This window comes from Chanos chanos, chromosome 5 (assembly GCF_902362185.1).
Source record: "Chanos chanos chromosome 5, fChaCha1.1, whole genome shotgun sequence".
In the NCBI taxonomy this organism is placed as follows: domain Eukaryota; kingdom Metazoa; phylum Chordata; class Actinopteri; order Gonorynchiformes; family Chanidae; genus Chanos; species Chanos chanos.
The window spans coordinates 28,261,906-28,279,983 of NC_044499.1; the positions used below are offsets into that span (position 1 = coordinate 28,261,906).

Consider the following 18,078-nt stretch of genomic DNA (forward strand, 5'->3'; position numbering starts at 1 on the left):
TGTCAGTCATACTCACCGCTGCCACAGTAGCTCCCTATAAGGGCTAATACTTTGCAAAGGTTTACCGATACGCATACTCTCGGTCAGTGGATGAAAGGGATGCGACTGGAGCGACCGAACGCTGTATTTCGGAGTAGCGCTGAAGTGCACCGCTGAGCCTACTTGCAACAGTCTCCCTCCTCTCAACAGTTATGCTCGGAAATTATCCGGTTCTGAGCTAATTTTGAGCTAATCTACACTTTTTTCAACACGTTTGTGTAGTTTATTCTTGTTTATATGTATTTATTTCCGTAAGGACATATGACGCTTACATCTGTGGTTGAGGATTTTTGATGCACGATCTAGAGAGAGTGAGTGAGAGAACAAGTTTCGCCAACATGTTCCACTGGAATACGTTATGCATTCGCGGGGCTTATGGAATATAGCCTGGTTTGTCACAATTTGTGTGCGTTCTCACTCAGTCCCGTGAAAAAGAAACTCGCACTGCTCAGCATCATGCTCTTGCTCTGGGTCTACATGGTATACTCCTGTGTGGGCTACTGTGCCACAATGCCGAGTTTGGTCGTGGACAGTCACGGGATCAAGGACCCAGAATCCCACGGCAGAAGGACAGAAAGTGGCCGAACGGAGCTTATATCCAAGCTTCTCCCCAGACCGCAAAGTTGGGTAGACTTGGAATCTGATTACGATGAACCTGCCGTCAGGACGGCATCTGTAAGCGTAGGCAATAACGAAGTAGAAATTAACAGAGCCGAGGAGTGGGACGACGAGCCGGGAGAACCGAGGTCTCCCGAGCCCAACGCGCTGTCAAGTTTCATCAACGGCTCTGGCAGCAAGAAGCTGCCCCAGGCGATTATCATCGGAGTGAAGAAAGGAGGAACGCGGGCTCTGCTCGAGTTTCTCCGGATACATCCCGACATCAGGGCCGTGGGAGCGGAGCCGCACTTCTTCGACCGAAACTACAATAACGGACTGGAGTGGTATAGGTAGGAAAAACAAGTTATGTTGTTGTTTCAACAAGAAAACATTTGGTGTTCATAAAAGTATGCGTTAAATTACCAAGACGGTTGTGTTTGTGTTATAGGGAGGACAAGTGCGGAAACAAATTGAGGGCTTTCTTGAACATGAAATTAATATGCCCATGGTGTTAAAATACTGTCTTACTTGCTTAGTTATTTAATGTAGAACAATCAAGTTTTGAAGAAACTTGAATGAATTTGACAAACGTACCGAGAGGACGTTTCAGTTAGATCGGGAAATGATTAATCATTGTTTCAGTAATATAAACATGCTTTACATTGGTGTTACATAAAAACATTGAAATTATATACGCACTTTAAGTTTAATTTCATGATTAAAATAGGTTGAAGTGGTTTGTGTGCGAAATTCTGGTTCAAACGAGCACGCGTTTGTGTTATTTCACGTTATTTTCAGGTAGCTGATTTACGAGTGAGAGAGACATTGTGGGTTCTATTACGAAAGTTCGTGTTTCGCGTTTGAGTTTGACTTACATGACTTCGAATGTATTAGGAGTTGTTGTCGTCGTTGATATATATATAGGCTATGTACAGTATATGTATGTGTTCCTCTTTTCGTTTTGAGTCTTTGCCACCTATAGTCCCGTGCTCGGACTCGAGATGCTGTACAGTCATGACAAACGTGCTGCAGTTTGATGTGTTCCTCTGATTTAAAGTTTAAGGGTTGAGGATATATTATGATTATAATACACTTTGAGAGAGCAGATCACGCTCCTCAGGTCCACATAGAGGCAAGTTTCGATGTTGTGTGGTGGTCTCTGTCGGACGTACCAGATCATTGCAGGCCGACGGATTTCCGTAACTCACCCTTTTAAATTCGTAAGTCGATCAAATTCTACAGACAGAAAATTTGAATACATGTTCAATATATGATATATTAGTTACCTGGAAACTACATTCCGGCTTCAAAATTTTGCATTTAGTGAGTGGGTTACGACCTTAAGCCTTTTTACCAAAATGTATTTAATTTTGATGTGGTCAATAAGCAAATACAAAACGAAATACCACAAATCTGTATTCTACAAATGTTTCTAAAAGTATCCACTTTCATGTCTTTCAGCGTTTTGCTTTATTGCAGATATTAGTTTGTAATATTTGTCAGTCATCAATATCTGCATATAATTCTTCAGGGTTTGTGTGAAAATCCTTTTCCCTTAGATTTCGTTTTGAAAATCCAAATGATATTTAAAATATTTCATTCTTTTTAGGGGTAAAAAGTAATTCACTTTCTCTGCATAGAAGCGGAAACAAAAACGTATAAGAATCTCATATTTAATTTTTTGTTTGTTTGTTTTGACTCTATACGCAACAGGATAATTCAGTTCACGAGATTTACAAGACAATAGCATTAGATTCCATTTGGAACAAGACTCACAAAGAGTTTATGAACTCATCCGTGCCAAGTGTTCCTAATTAGCTTTCCTAAGATTTTGGGGCTTTTGTAAGGTATTTAACACGGAGAAAGTTTGAAGTTCGGTAGCCAAAAGGATTGTCAGCGTCTCTTGAAAAAAAAAAAGAAAGAAAGTGAGAAGACATCTACATAAACTCGTTGGTGAGAATAAACCGACATAGCAAATTATTTAATAGAGATTACAGTTTCTCTTCCACAGACCAACGCTATTATTATAGGTGCAAGTTACACCGTGGACTGAGAGTGGGCGATGATCACTGCTCTGACATTTCTATGGTTTTGTGCGTCAAGGAATCAAAAGCTTGCTGATATTAAAAGACAAAGGGAGAAATTTGGATTTATCGCAGCGGTCTCTCGCCGCTGACCCCGGACGCTGAGCAGAACTAAAAGCCTTCTGACAAGATGATAAAAAACAACCCCGCACTGCACGCCTGTCTGAATAAACGGATTTGCACAAATGTCTAGTGAAAGTTCAGTCCCTTGAAAATGCGCAACATTTGAAAAAAAAAAAAACCCTTTCAAAAGCGTAACGGATTGAAAGAAAAGCGATATGAATGTGAATGCTCAGTGGTCGATTGAAAAGAGAATTATGCTTGTGGTTTGCGCTGTACAAAAAAAATCTATATTTAAAATTGAAGAACTGGGAACAACGCCTGAAAATTATTTCAAATGACAAGCATTTGGGAAATACGAGAGTTCTGTATTACTTTATTGTTACCCTGAGGTCGTCGTCATGTCACCGTGGTATAACGGTTATCATAGTAGCAAAACCAATATCTACGTGTTTTGTGGCTGTAAGGTCTTTATATAGCTATCTCCACTAAATGGCTAAATGCCTCTTAGAGTGGGCAGTCCTGTACGTTTTACGTGTGTAAAGAGATCCTGCGAGCAGCTGCCAGTACGCATGGACATAAAATAAGCATTGCCATGGGCCGTGCTGATGTCTTCGAACGCTTGAAAGTGTTCCAGGGCTGGTGATTTACTTAATGTGCTTCGGGGTGTTTGTAGGCCCGTGTTTCTCCTTCAAATCCTATCCCTCCTTATCGTTTCACACGATAGCGATAACAGTGCTAATTGTTACAAAGTGCGGTTTTATGGGACAAATGAGCATTTGAGATCCTATGTGACCGCAAGTCGATATTTGTGGACAATTAAACGTAGCGTTCTCTGCCCTTCAGAGTTCAAATCGCCTCAGCAGGTCCTTTCAAGGGGCTTCAGCAGTTACAGAGGAACATTTAACGTTGTAGTAGATAAGAGTACATCTCTCCATCAGAGACCAGCTGGATGGACTAATGTCCTACATGTAGTTTTGTACTAGGGGCAGAGGGCAATGCGCAAAGATTGTCTTATTTAGCAAACATTTTGCAAATATGATACACGCATTGTAAAATGTCATTATTTATTCCAGCAATTTCAGCCAAATAGCACAGTTAGCACAGGAATTTGTGAAATGTGGGAAGACCTCAAAAGTTAGCCCACTGGCTAACTCCTCTAACTGTTATCTCCCAGTGCATAAGGTTACATTTTTCTGTTAGGACTTGAGGTACTTTTTGCTTCAATCTACCTGTCTCTGAGCTCTCTTTCTCTCTGTTTTTTTTTCCAAGTCTTTGCAAGAAACTGATTAAGGCGTGAATTCAACAATGTAGATTTCTTTCTCTCTTTTTGTTTTCCTCAAAGTTTTGGAGTTTCTGTGTTGATGTTTATGGAAGCACAAAAGCAACTGGTTTACACTGAAAATGCCAAGCCATTTAACACTGGCTACCCTCTGTGTATACTTTTAAATCTCTCTCTCTCTCTCCCTCTCTCTGTCTCTCTCTCTCTCAACTTTTTCAACTTTCCTTATTTTCCTGAATGGACATAACTTCCTTGAGAATGACGGTGAAACACACAGCTCTGAGATGAGTGTGTGTTACTGAAATATGGCGGGTCAGTCTGTTTTCCCTCTGAACAGCCTGTCTTTGAAAAGAAAAAACTCGCAGACCAGAGAGATGATATCATTCCCCTGACCTCTGACAGCCTTATAGTGGTCCCCATTTAACACTGGTTTCAGTTTTTCTCATTCACTGTGTCAGAATTCAGTGGATATTGATTCAGTTCATTAATTCATTTCATTTAAATGAAAGGATAGGAAAACAAGTCACATAGCTGACCTGTGTTGACCAGTGACTGTGTAATGCAATGCAAGTCAGCTTACTTTTAGACAGAGACAAAGAGAGAAAGAAAGATTAGGTGAGGCTGTGTTTGTGAGAGCAGATCCTTTCTTATCTCTGTTCGACACAAGCTTTGACTGAGATGTGTGTGTGTGTGCATGTTTCTTTTTATTTTTGTGAAAAGGTTTCCTCCATGTACAGGACTGTTCTGTGACTTGTAACAGGGAAGACTGTTCCAAAATAGCGGTGGACTAACTTCATCCTTGTCTCATTACTCACTTTTTCTGCTCAACGTGTGTGCTTCCACTCACCACACTGGCCTTGTCTTAAAACAACATGGGATTTTTTTTTTTCATATTTCTCTCTGCATTTGCTTTTAAAACTGAAACTAATGCACTGACTAATAAGAGGCTTTGGCGTAGACTGTAACATTTGACGGGTGTGGAGTATTTGCCTGAACTACTAATAAGGATTTTTTTCCCTCTGCATGCTTAATTTTCAAGCGAAGGTGTTAAGCGTGACGAGGGCGCGGTGGTTCTGTTTCCATGGTTTCTAGTTTCAAAGTCTTGGCGGTCTTGAATGCTGTCATTACACCTTAGAGTTTACAGTCTCTTCTTATTTAATGATTTAATAAATAGTCTTGAGTACTTTAAAAAGGCTCCACCCAGCCCGAGGCTCCAGACGGGGACTGTGCTGTGGGTATGACATAGTCTTGATGGATGTCCAAATGGTCTTTTTCTCAGAGTAAAGTGACTCTCTGCAGATATAACTCTGATTATTACACTTCATTTCTAGTCTGCCTGTTTGTTCCAGCCACTAAAAGTGGCTGACTCATTTTCTGTTCCTGAGGAGAGATCTCTCTTTCTGTTTAATGAGGAAAAGTCTCATTGCCTTGTGTGGGGAATTCTCTCAGAGTTTACCCTGTAATTCAGTAATGTTAATTTAGTAATGTTAATCCTTCGTTAGATTTCAGTCAGTGATGTTGCAGTTGTGTAATTAATCTTCAGTTTGCTTTCACTTTCATCTCTTTAAAAAAAAATTGATTGCAGTTTTGTAAAGTCAGAGGTGCATTAAGTCCAAAAGCAAATCAAAGGTCAGAACAGGTCTGGGTTATGTCAACAGGACAGAGTCAATGCCACTACCGTTGAGTCAGTTAGTTTGAACTCCTGGACTGGTGATTAATGCATTTGGGACAGCCAGCCCACCACAGGACAAGCCAAACATTGTTCCGTAAGGGGAGAGGGAAGGCCTGTTTCAAGGAAAATCCTGTTCTGCTATCGGTCTTGAGATGCTTGTAGAAGTCTGATACTCAGGATGGCTGGTGTGCTGGTGTGCTCTGAGCAGCTCTTCATATCTGTCACTGAGACATACACGTTTGTCTGCATGTAGCCCTGCTCTTCATATCTGTCACTGAGACATACACGTTTGTCTGCATGTAGCTCTGCTCTTCATATCTGTCACTGAGACATACACGTTTGTCTGCATGTAGCCCTGCTCTTCATATCTGTCACTGAGACATACACGTTTGTCTGCATGTAGCCCTGCTCTTCATATCTGTCACTGAGACATACACGTTTGTCTGCATGTAGCCCTGCTCTTCATATCTGTCACTGAGACATACACGTTTGTCTGCATGTAGCCCTGCTCTTCATATCTGCACACATGGTGGGCAGTGTTCCAGCTGCCACGTTGGTAACCCAAACATGCCAGTCAGCCCCCCGCCCCCCACTGTGTATTATGTCACAGTGCTCTGGTATGAGTGTTAGTGTGTAATATGTTACAGTGCTCTGATATGAGTGTCAGTGTGTAATATGTCACAGTGCTCTGATATGAGTGTTAGTGTGTAATATGTCGCAGTGTTCAGGTGGAAGAAAAGTGGAAGGCCTGTGCTATAATATGGTTCGTGTGTTGATTAGATTTGAACTGACATATTTATAAGAGGCAGCAGAGGAATTTGATTATGTTATCTATACCAATATATAGTGAAGATGTGTTGCACACACACTCTCTCTCTCACCCTCTCTCTCTTACAATGTTAGGAATTAGAGCCACTGGGAATTTGCTGTATTGATTAGTTTGGGCTGGTTGGAGTAATGTGTAATGTGGGGGTTTTGGGGTCACTGACCAGCGATCAGCATGTTGTCTGTTCAGCAGCATTGTCTTTGGAAAGACCATCTGCAGAGCAGATGAAGCCTATCAGACTCAGTTTGCATGATTTCTGTTACCATGATGATGTACACTGTGCAGTGCTTTGGAGTTTGGCTGGCATCATTGCCAGTGATTTATGATGATTTAATGATAATGACTTACATTTTCTTTTGTGAGGAGTAACTGTTAGTTTCAGGAAGGTTGAGATAGTCCTAGCTTACAGAGCCTTTTTCTCTATTGTCCATCAGAATGAACACAAAAAACTGATCTGCCTTCTGATTTTTGACTCCTTTGTGTTTTGCTACACATTAAGAGAGATCAGTGGATGTTTTACGTTTTCTGAAACTGGTCAGTTTTGTGTAGGAATGAACCGGCCGTGCTCTGTGGGAGCTAAGCCCCTCCCCGGTGAGACAGTCCTGTGGTAGTCATCAGGTTGTCATGCTCTATAGAGAACAGGAGCACAGGTTGCAGATAGAACTCAAAGGCCTTTCTCTAAACGCTGCTTTAGTGTTGGTTAAACTGCTCAGCAGACTCCCAACGAATGGCCTTTCTCCTTCTTTTCAGGTCTACCCTCGTTCCCTTCCTGCCCCTCCTCCGGGTAAGCCATCCCCAAAATATTCAACACCCCTTCTTTACGTATGGCTACCTTCTATTTCTACTTTTGAATCTCTCTCTCTCTCTCTCACTCACTCTTGCTCTCCCTCTTTCTCTCTCTGCCCCACCATGTTTCAGACAAGGTCAGCACTTCAGCATCATCTTTGTGGCCTTCAAATCAGCTGCCCTATGCACGAGGTGCACAAAGGTGCTATTTGTTCAATAAAAAAGTAATATTCCGTTAAATAGTTTATAGCCCTTACGTAACAGCTCATATGAGTCCATGTCTTCAGTCAACAGTTACGTCCATGACCACTTCGCTCATGACCATAACTATCGCATCGAAAGCATTCAAACCAAGGACTGAGCGCTATGGATCTATAGGACTATAAAATTCTTTTATATTTTGTGAACTACATGTTTCAACTGTGGTGCAAAATGCTAAGCAGGCTCACAGGGATGTTACACCTGGTGAGCAGTACAAGTGTCCCTCTACTCCAGTCCGTCTGCTCATCTGTATTACACTCTGTTACGCACACACACACACACACACACACACACACACACACACACACACACAGTTACAGACACATACACAGACACCTTGACATACCATACATACATCAATTATTTCTCAAAATCTCTTACATATGTAATCTCTCAAAATCTCTCATACACAAACTCTCAGACTGTCTGGCATATGTAATGTCTCAGACTCTCTGGCATTGCCTCTCTGTGTGTACTAACAGATAAGAGTAGGCTGACATGTCCTGCTCTGGTTCTCCCATCAGGACGAGGGGGTGTCTCAGGACTGGGGGACATCTCAGGCCTGAGTGCCCATCTGAGGCCTCCTCCCTGTGGGGGCTCTTGGTTTGCACAGAGGGGGCGGGAGGCCCAGTTTCCTCCTGCCTAAGCTGGCATAGCCTCCCCAAAGGGGTGGACAGAGCAGGAAGACACTGTGGCTGGCACAGGCTGGAGAAAGGGTCTTTCATCCCCAAATTACTAAGCAACTAATTGTGAAAGGAGGTGTCCTGGGGAGAGGGAAGAGTTAGCGGAGCGCAGCGATGGTCCCTCTGTTACAGCACATCATCGCATGGTCAGGAGCAGTCTGAAAAAGAACAGGACTGCACCATGCAGGAATCTCCCACTGGAGTTTAGGAGAAAGGATGACTGAGCGTAACAGGATCTCTCTCTCTCTCTTTCTCTCTCACACACACACAACACACACACACACACACACACACACTAATAGACAGCCTGAGGAAAAATAGTCACAGTTGTTGAAGACATTCTTTTTTCTTTTGTTTTGCATTATTTTCTTCCTGACAGAGAACAGGGAAAGACAAAAGAAGAAAAAGATGAGAACAAGTCTTTCATGTCCTTTCTTTCCTGCTCAGTCCCTGGTCTGCAGATTCACACTCTGAGCCCATGAATCTTTTTGAGACATGGTGATGATGTGGATGTGGGAACACATGTCAAAGCAGAACTCACCCTCTCTTACTCAGTTATTGCTCATTCACTCTAAGGAAATAATACACAATTTCTGGTACTTTAACCTGAGACTGGGGGGCACTGCTTACAGTTGTGTGTATGGTGCATGAAACACTGACCCCATATATATATATATATATATATATATATATATATATATATATACACACACACACACACACACACACACACACACACACACACACACACATATATATATATGATTGTAGGTATGTATGTATATGTGTGTGTATGTGTATATATACACATGCACACTTTTTTCCCCTTTTCTTCTGTGAAAGGTTTCTGTTTGTGAAGGAAATTGGAGGATGGAAAGCAGGGATTTCTGTTAACCCCTGTGAGGAAAAAAAGCAGGCAATTACAAGAGCACACACACACACAGACACACACACACTCAGTGTTCCAGTTCCAGTCAGGCATGGGTTTCACTGGGGGCCCAGGCTCTGTCATCCTTTTGTCATTCTCTCTTGCTCTTTCTTTCTTTTCAGATGCGATTTCATTCATTCTCTTTGGGATCAAAATAACAGCATTTGAAATATTTCACACACTCTCAGGCACTGTTCCTGAAGGGCTGTTTGACAGTGAATGGTTTTGAATATAATTATTTACCTCCTTAAATTTCTATTCACTGATGTCTCCCTTCAGACAGGCTGTGGATTTTACATGAACATGTCTATAGTGTGTGTGTGTGTGTGTGTGTGGGTGCATGTGTGTGTGGGTGCATGTGTGTGTGGGTGCATGCGTGTGTGTGTGGATGCGTGTGTGTGCGCCTGTGTGCGCGTGTATGCATGGTATGTTTTTGTGACTTGCTGTCTATCAGAATAATTTGTGAAGGAGATTGCAGATCGATTGCAGACTTGGAAAGTTCTGGAAACTTCTACTCCTTTATGTCAGTTTAAGATTTTAGAAAAAACAAACCAACCACAGCAGGGTTGCGTCGTTTTTCTCTCTCTCTCTCTCTCTCTGTCTTATTGGCACAGCCCATTTTCCAAATGTCTTTTCAAATGCACATTTTCTATTTCACAACCGTTTGTGTTCTTGGCTCAGTCTCCAAAGATCTTGATTCGCACAGAACTGTGAGGCCTTTGGAACCTGGTCCATAGAGTGAAAGAGACACAGACTAGGAGAAAAGCAAAAACATTCATCGTCACACTTGGCCATGCATTTGTATCTCATTAAAGTAAGAGAAAAGCTGAAATTAGAAGCCCACCTCAGATGTATGTGGGGATGTCTACCAGGACAGAGGAGTGGTCAGAGAGTGTGTTACACATCATTGTAATTATCCTGTTTTTGATGCTCCCTGACATATGATAGGCAGTTATATCTAGGCTACGGTCCAAAACTTCCAGGACAGAAGGAGGACAGAACTGCTATAATTCTCTCTGTTTTAAATGCCTGGTTTAATTGTCACTGTTGACACTCTCTCCATGCAATTTAACTAATTACACATTTGGAAAAGAGAATGCTTGTCCTGAGGAATTTTTAAATCATTAGTCTGTGTTACACAGTGGCTGTGTAAAAGATTAGACTGATACACAGTGACTGTGTAAATCATTAGACTGTGATACACAGTGACTGTGTAAATCATTAGTCTGTGTTACACAGTGACTGTGTAAATCATTAGTCTGTGTTACACAGTGACTGTGTAAGTCATTAGTCTGTGTTACACACTGACTGCATAAATCATTAGACTGTGTTACACAGTGACTGTGTAAATGATTAGACTGTGTTACACAATGAATCTATCTCTCTGTCTCTCTCTCTGTGGGAAGCATGGAACTGAAGCAATGTTGTAAGACTTTCATGGAAGAAAATTTCTGTATCCTTTTTTGTGTCTATTTCTGTTTCTTTTATTTATTTAATGTAAAACATCTATCTCTCTATCTGTCTGTCTGTCTGTCTTTCTGTCTTTCTGTGTCTTTCTGCATGTGTATGTATTGTAAGGGATGTGTGGTATATATTTTCATTGATCTGCTCTGGGGATAAGCACCAGCTTTGTCTGAAACATTACATTGTTTCTTTACTGCTCCACAGAAGTGTCCTTCCCTTTAAAGTTGCTCTAAAGCCTCTTTTCCTTCTTCACACTTGTGTCATGACACCATTGGAATGTGTATATAGTCTAAAGAGTCTGTTAACACCCTCAACAAACACCCAAAGCAAACACATCAATCAGGGTGGATTAGCAGACACAGGCAAACACAGGGCTAAAGATCAGGACCAGATTTACCGAGACAGCCATGCTCAATATGGAATCTTTACTAGGAAAAGAAATATATACATTTGCATAGGTATGTCAAAAGATCAAATCAGATTATTTCTGCACACATGACCCCTGCCTGTCTGTAGAGAGTTGAAATTTGACTCTCTGTATTGCCACAGCGAGATGCTCTGCGTTATTAGGAAGGCCATTTCCTTTGGCATTAGAGCAGGAAAAATGGACCTTTTTTAATTTACTTATTTATTTAATTTTTTTTTACACCTTTTTTAATCTGCATGATTGGCTTGTTGAGACTGACTCCGTGGCAGCAGAAAACCAGTGGGAGAGCAGAGTGTGTAAGGCTTGAGAGAGAGGGGAAAAAGTGCACTTTATTTCTCCTCACCATCACATCTCCATCACCTCATGCTCCATGTTTTATTTAGAGCACATGGACTGTTCTGGGACGCCCTGGTCGTGTCTCTCTCTGCCAGTAATTCCATTCAGCTGGCACAGCCCAATGACTGTAACCCAATGTGGGGCTGGGGAGGAAGAAACACTCCACACATGGAGTATTTTTTCTCTAAGAAAAAAAAATCTGCCCTATATGTAGTCAAGTTCAGCTATGAGGAATTCCACCCATTTTCATAGCAAGTGCTGTGTTCTGAAAATATGACAGTAGTGTGTGTGTGTGTGTCAGAGAGAGAGAGAGAGCGAGAAATGTTTGAGGCTAACTGTTGATGAGGCTTGTTGTATTTATCTCAGATGCAGACACACCTGGGTCATCTAATCAGCGTCCAGTGGAGCATCTGAAAATGACAACCAGGTGTGTTAGATTACAACTCTGTTGTGACAGTAGGGTGGATATGCAGGAGGGGGATGGCCAGGAGCAGATCAGGAGCCATGTTACTCCAGAGAAATTTATTATTAATGTGTTGAGCAGGAGAGTACTGCCCAGAAAGCCCACACCACTCCACTCACCTGATCATACACTGCCCACAAACCAGAGAAAACCTCCCCACACCTCACACAGGGATTCACTACTGATTCAGTACTGACATGTACGTAATCCTGAATTATGAAGGCTATTCCACACCTCACATAGGGAGGTGTAGAAAAGCCATTTCTCTCTCTCTCTCTCTGACACACACACACACTCACAGACACTACTGTCATATTTTCAGAACACAGCACTTGCTATGAAAATGGGTGGAATTCCTCATAGCTGAACTTGACTACATATAGGGCAGATTTTTTTTCTCTTGTGGAAAAGGAGATGAGAGGAAAAAAAAAAAAAAAAGAAAACACCAACCGACACAATGTAGGAAGCATGCATGCACACACACACTCATACACACACTCACACACAGATGATCAGTGTACATGATGTAACTTCCAGTCCCAGAACAAATAGGTGGTGTCATGGTTTGTTGGCATGCCTGACCAGTATGACATTACACTCTTGTGTGTTTTCCACATATGGAAAAGACCATAACAATGTTGCGTATGAGGCCTTGTCATGCAAAATCACTCCGCCAGACAAACCAGCTGAACTGTGTGTCAATGTGAGCCATTAAGAAACATTGTCTCATTTCATTGAAACAACCTCATATCTATAAATCAGAGAACTCTGGAGCTAAAAAAAAAACTGAGAATCTCTCTTTCTCTCTCTCTGTTTTTCTCTCTTTGTTGTTTGTCTGTGCCAGAGGAAGCTGTTGATCTGGTAAGCCCGAGGATCTGTTTTTTTGTCACGTGAAGAGGGAAGACTGCAGCCTGTCTTATCTCTCTTCCTGGCATTGCAAAAGCCTCCTATGCTTGGCTGCATAGGAGCTGGAGACAGACTGACAAACAGTAAAGAAACATTACAGAGACACACACAGCTGCTTCTCTACGTCCCCTGGTGCAACCCCCACCCCACCCCAGAAAAACCAGCTTAAAAACACAGCTTAAAAACACTGCACAAACACCCACCCTTCTGACAGCATACACACAGGTACATACACAAATACAAAACATATACAAATAGGCATGTGTCCTTATATGTGTGTGTGTGTGTGTGTGTTTCTGTGTGTGTGTGTCACTTTAGCCACACGTTTGACTGGAGAGCCCTCTAGAACTTCCCCTCACTCCTGCCTAGTTGACTCGGTTTCTAAACGGACTTTATTCTACCAGCCCCCTAGTACAAACTCCGTTTTCTCTTCGTTTGGTTCCATGTGTGAATAGAGTCGATTACACTCCGGAGTATGCACAGCGAGCAAGTGGGCGTGTTGATGGCGTTTCTAACATGCAACTGATGCAAAACTGGAAGAATACAAACATCCGAGGGTGAAAAAGAAGGGTCATTTACATGAAGACGCCAACGAAAATGTCTAACTGGAGCGAAAACGAGATTCTGGGAACCTCTGTTGGTAAGGGCCAATGCCGAAATCATCAGACAAAAGTCGGTAGCCTCGTCCACCTTTTCCGACATGTTGTAAACAAAACACCGTGATTTTCGCAGAGTACTTTTTGCGTCATGTCCTACCTCCTGCTCGCTCTACCCAGGCACCACCCCCTGCCTAAAGCAAACGGAGTATTTCGAGTAAGTGTGAACACGTCTGACTAGGACTATCTACTGCTGTGTGCTACAAGGGCAACTTCGGACATAATGCGAGTCTGATTCTGCGGTTATAGTCCGTGGTGCATATGTGAAAACGGCTTAAGAGAGATAGAGAATGGAGAAGTACTGCACTTATCCCAAAAAGAGCAGCCTTAGCAGGCCTCTACCCTCTCCCCCCACGCTCTTCTGGCTCTGTTCTCTCTGATCACTGGCCGACAATGCCCCACTTTCAAAAGGTTCGGGGAGGGGATGGGGTAGGGGAGGGGGGGGGTGGAGGACTGTTTTCTGATGGAATGCCTTAAGAGATCCACCTCATAAATCAAACAGGCCACCATGGCCATTATTCCTCCCAGAACCAGCCTGCTTACCCTCCCTGCTCATCTCCTCTCCCTTTAGACTCTCTGTGCCTTCCCTAGGAGAAGAAAGAAGGTAGATAAAAACCAGGATAGGCATTTATGAGGGTTTTTGCTGTGAATGTGTAACTGTTTCAATAGTTTTCCCACTTTTTTTGATGAGCAGTGTTTCCTTCACACCCTCACAGGTCAGAGTTCAGCATTATAACAACGCCATGGTAAGCCTGTGAGACACCAAAACACAACCAGAGCTAGTGACCAGAATTTGGAGGACTTCAGACTCTCACTGTTTTATTTTTATGGATTTTATATATTTTTTGCACTGCAATATTTTCCTTATCATATGGTTGTTACAGTGAATGTGCAATGTGCACAGTATATGAGTGTATGTGTTTGAATATATTCAAAGTTAGTGTTCTGGGGGTATTTTTGTTTCCTCAACTTGTTTCCTCAAGACTGAATGAAAAACTAAGGTAGCTCTTTGCTTTTTTTCTTTTCTTTTTTTTAGAGAGGACACACAGAGTGTGTGTGTGTGTGTGTGTGTGTGTGTGTGTGTGTGTGTGTGTGTGTGATGCATTTCACTTCCCAACATCAGCACAGCCTGAGGTGAAATGTGTGGTGCAGTCAAACAAGAAAGTGTGAGGTTAATCTGTTTACATTTGGTCACACTGTATTTTCTCTGTCTTTGAGATCTTCCATCGACTCCTCAGTCTTCTTCAGAGAAACTGGCAATCATGGAGATAATGATCATAATTAGATCAGTGGTTTCCTCTTAAAAGAGAGGAGCACTTTTGCCACAACAGTCTGCCAATGCCTTTCTCTGTGCCATGATATTAGCTGCCTCACTTTACCCCTGACAGCTCTATAGGTAAAGAGTGTTTTATGACTTACTGAATGCTCACAACTGTTTTATCTCACCTGAACCTGTTGGTTGGGTTTTCAGGCTAAAACAAATGAGCTCTGTCTGGGAGATACACTGCTCTAAACCAATGCTGCCTGGCTCTTCATCACTATCTGCTCAAAAGAGCAAGTATTTGAAAAGAAAAAAAATGAAAATGGAACTGTGATCCACTGAAGTGTTGGAATTAAAACATGGTGCATTATCCGTGAGCTCTTGAAAGGAAAATTTCCTTTGTCTCCAACAGAATGTAAACAAACTAAATGACAATAGTGAGATTACACCAGCTGCTGATGGAGCTTTTTACAATGACACGGTAACTTAGCCCAAGTACTAACAGGCAGTTTTGATACAGGTGAGCCAACAGAACACTGAAACCTTTGTCTGTTTGTATACACTGATAGCCTGAGAGAGATCACTCTCTCTTCTCTGACATCTGAACATACTTTCATGTTCCAGCCCTGAAACCCTTATGACACCTCTACACCCCAGAGCATAGAGGAGTCCAGATCCTCACTGACAACTCAGATTTTTCTCTCTATTGCTTGGTCATTTTGGAGTTTGGTTCACAGGTACATATCAGACTGCACAATGGTTGAAATAATGGAGTCTCCAGGGAGTTAAGATTCAGAGCTGGTGTCTTAGCTTCCATTCCCATTCTAAAGCTAGCATGTCTGTTGAGCTAGAACTGAGAAGACAGTGTAGGACTGACTGCCAACCGGTGAAACCATATCTGCGTCCCCATGCCTGTCAAAGTACCTCTTATCACCTCCCAAAATCCTCTCTCTGTGACAGGGCACTGTTTGTGAAACCTGATCCTGGATTGGCTGAAGGACATGTTTGCTCTTCATTCAAAAGGAGTTGTTCTCAGATGCCCCTTGATCATAGGCCTGCATATAATATATCCTTCGTGTCTAACTGCTACCTGGCCCTGCCCTGTAAACTGCAGTGTGTGCTCCTAGTCTACGTCAGCTCAGCTTTCAGCTGGTTTATACACTGCCCTGCACAGCTCTATGAGGAGCAGCGCTCAGTGCATTAGCTTAATTGCATTAAAAGGCAAATTAGACTTCTCTACCTTCACTACATTTTAATTCCAGCTGAGGTGACACTGTAAATAGGTCCATCTGGAGTTGGACTGGATCCATCGGCTCTCCTATAGTGTAGTGATATGAATTTTTGGGCCCAGCTGCTTTGTGAATGAGCAGTTTCTGTGGTTTGTATCCAGTTCAAAAAATAAAAATATGTTTTATGGAACTATTTACACTTCAGAGCTGGAACAAGTACGGATAACAACATCAGATGCTTTATTAAGATATTTGGATGTTCCTTTAATCTTAGTGGCATTTTTTCTGTTTGTAGGTATTTGGTCTTAACCTTAAAGAGGGGCCGGGTGTGAGCTCATTGATTGGGCAGCTTGCTTAATTACCATCTGTTTAATTACATTATGCAGTGTTTTGTTTTCATTACTCCTCCATCTTGACCTCTGTCATCTCTCTCTTCACCTCAGGGACCTGATGCCGAAAACTTTGGAGGGTCAGATCACCATGGAGAAAACCCCCAGCTACTTTGTGACACGAGAGGCCCCGGCGCGGATCTACGCCATGTCCCGAGACACCAAACTGATCGTGGTGGTGCGGGACCCTGTCACTCGAGCCATTTCCGACTACACCCAGACGCTGTCCAAGAAACCAGACATTCCCACTTTTGAGAGCCTGACCTTCAAGAACAGGACCACGGGTCTAATCGACACCTCGTGGAGTGCTGTCCAAATTGGTATCTACGCCAAACACTTGGACAACTGGCTCCAGTTCTTTCCCATGGCCCAGATTCTGTTTGTGAGTGGGGAACGTCTGATCATTGACCCGGCCGGAGAGCTGGGCCGTGTGCAAGACTTTCTGGGGCTCAAGAGGATCATCACAGACAAACACTTCTACTTCAACCAGACCAAGGGCTTCCCCTGCCTGAAGAAGGCCGAGGGCAGCAGCAAACCCCACTGCCTGGGCAAAACGAAGGGGCGGACCCACCCCAACATCGACCCTGAGGTGGTGCAGAGGTTGCGGGACTTCTACAGGCCCTTCAACATGAAATTCTACCAGATGACAGGACACAACTTTGGTTGGGATTAAAAGCAAAAGAGGAAACATTGTTAAAACTTTTTTACTGTATTTCAGTGGCAAAAGATATGGAGATATTGCTCTATATATATATATATATATATATATATATATATATATATATATTTGTGTGTGTGTAAAATGTACAGAAATCTATTTTATAATAATTTATTTTATTTTCTAAGCAATTAATTCACTAAGATGCCTAATCATATTTGTACATAACATTGGGCCTATGTTGGGTGTTTTGTTTGTTTTTTTGTTTTAGACATTCCATGTTCTTGCTTTGCTTTTTCTCTCTTCTCTTTTCCTATCCAATGCTCATTGTCCTGAAAAGTCTTTTGAAATAAAAGGTGCTTCCAGCTGTAAAATAATTAACAATAACTGAAGTAGAATAAGGTTGGACAAACTGAAAAAGTACTGTTTTACGGGTATCGAGCAGACCAATTGCATGCATTATTTTTCATTCATTCACTCTTTTTTTCGCATAGTCATTTACTTTTTCCCCCTTGGTGTTGAAATAATTTTCCGTTGTACCCATTGTAATACTGGTCTCATGTTTTTGAAGTGTATGAAAGAATTGTGAGATGCAGTAGTCATTCTTTGGGAGACCTGTGTGTTTAGAGTCACGTTATCCCATCAGTCTGCATATCAGCCTGACAGATGTGTTGAAGGAGCTGATGTGTGAGGGAGCTGATCCCATGTCTCCCCCACTCAGTAACAGGTAGATCAGCATGCCTAATTTCCCCTCCTGGTGCCATCCATGTTTGGAGCGACATTCAGCATCCTGTCTCTGACAGACTGCTCTAAGGAATGGCCAATCCATCAATGACCAAGCCACGTTTCAGACAGCACATGGCCAGCGTGTCGTGACATTATGCTAATCACACAGACCGCATTCACACACACTGATCCTTGCTCCTGTGGCTGTGTCTCTACATTACAATACAAGCTGGTTACGGCCAAACTCTCTGCCCATCACTGAGGTTCAGAGGTCAAGTAAGGTCTTATAATTTCTCAGAGGAAAGGAGCCATGCGAGATGTTCCGTTCTTATGAGCAGAAAGCAG

The 18,078-nt window shown here is 42.4% G+C and overlaps 1 protein-coding gene across 1 annotated transcript; it reads left to right on the forward strand.

Moving 5' to 3' along the window:
• The first annotated feature begins 84 nt into the window (after positions 1–84).
• On the forward strand, positions 85–17,061 carry hs3st3b1b (heparan sulfate (glucosamine) 3-O-sulfotransferase 3B1b). The gene is made up of 2 exons (XM_030773853.1): positions 85–986; positions 16,404–17,061. Exons 1-2 carry the CDS (start codon positions 415–417, stop codon positions 17,020–17,022), a joined length of 1,191 nt encoding a protein of 396 aa, XP_030629713.1. The 5' UTR covers positions 85–414; the 3' UTR covers positions 17,023–17,061.
• The last annotated feature ends 1,017 nt before the right edge of the window (positions 17,062–18,078 follow it).

Excerpts from the sequence above, each read along its gene's own strand:
- hs3st3b1b (XM_030773853.1), top strand. The coding sequence starts at position 415 with ATGGAATATAGCCTGGTTTGTCACAATTTGTGTGCGTTCTCACTCAGT. Across the intron at positions 987-16,403 it reads AACGGACTGGAGTGGTATAG|GGACCTGATGCCGAAAACTT; the intron begins GTAGGAAAAACA and ends TCTTCACCTCAG.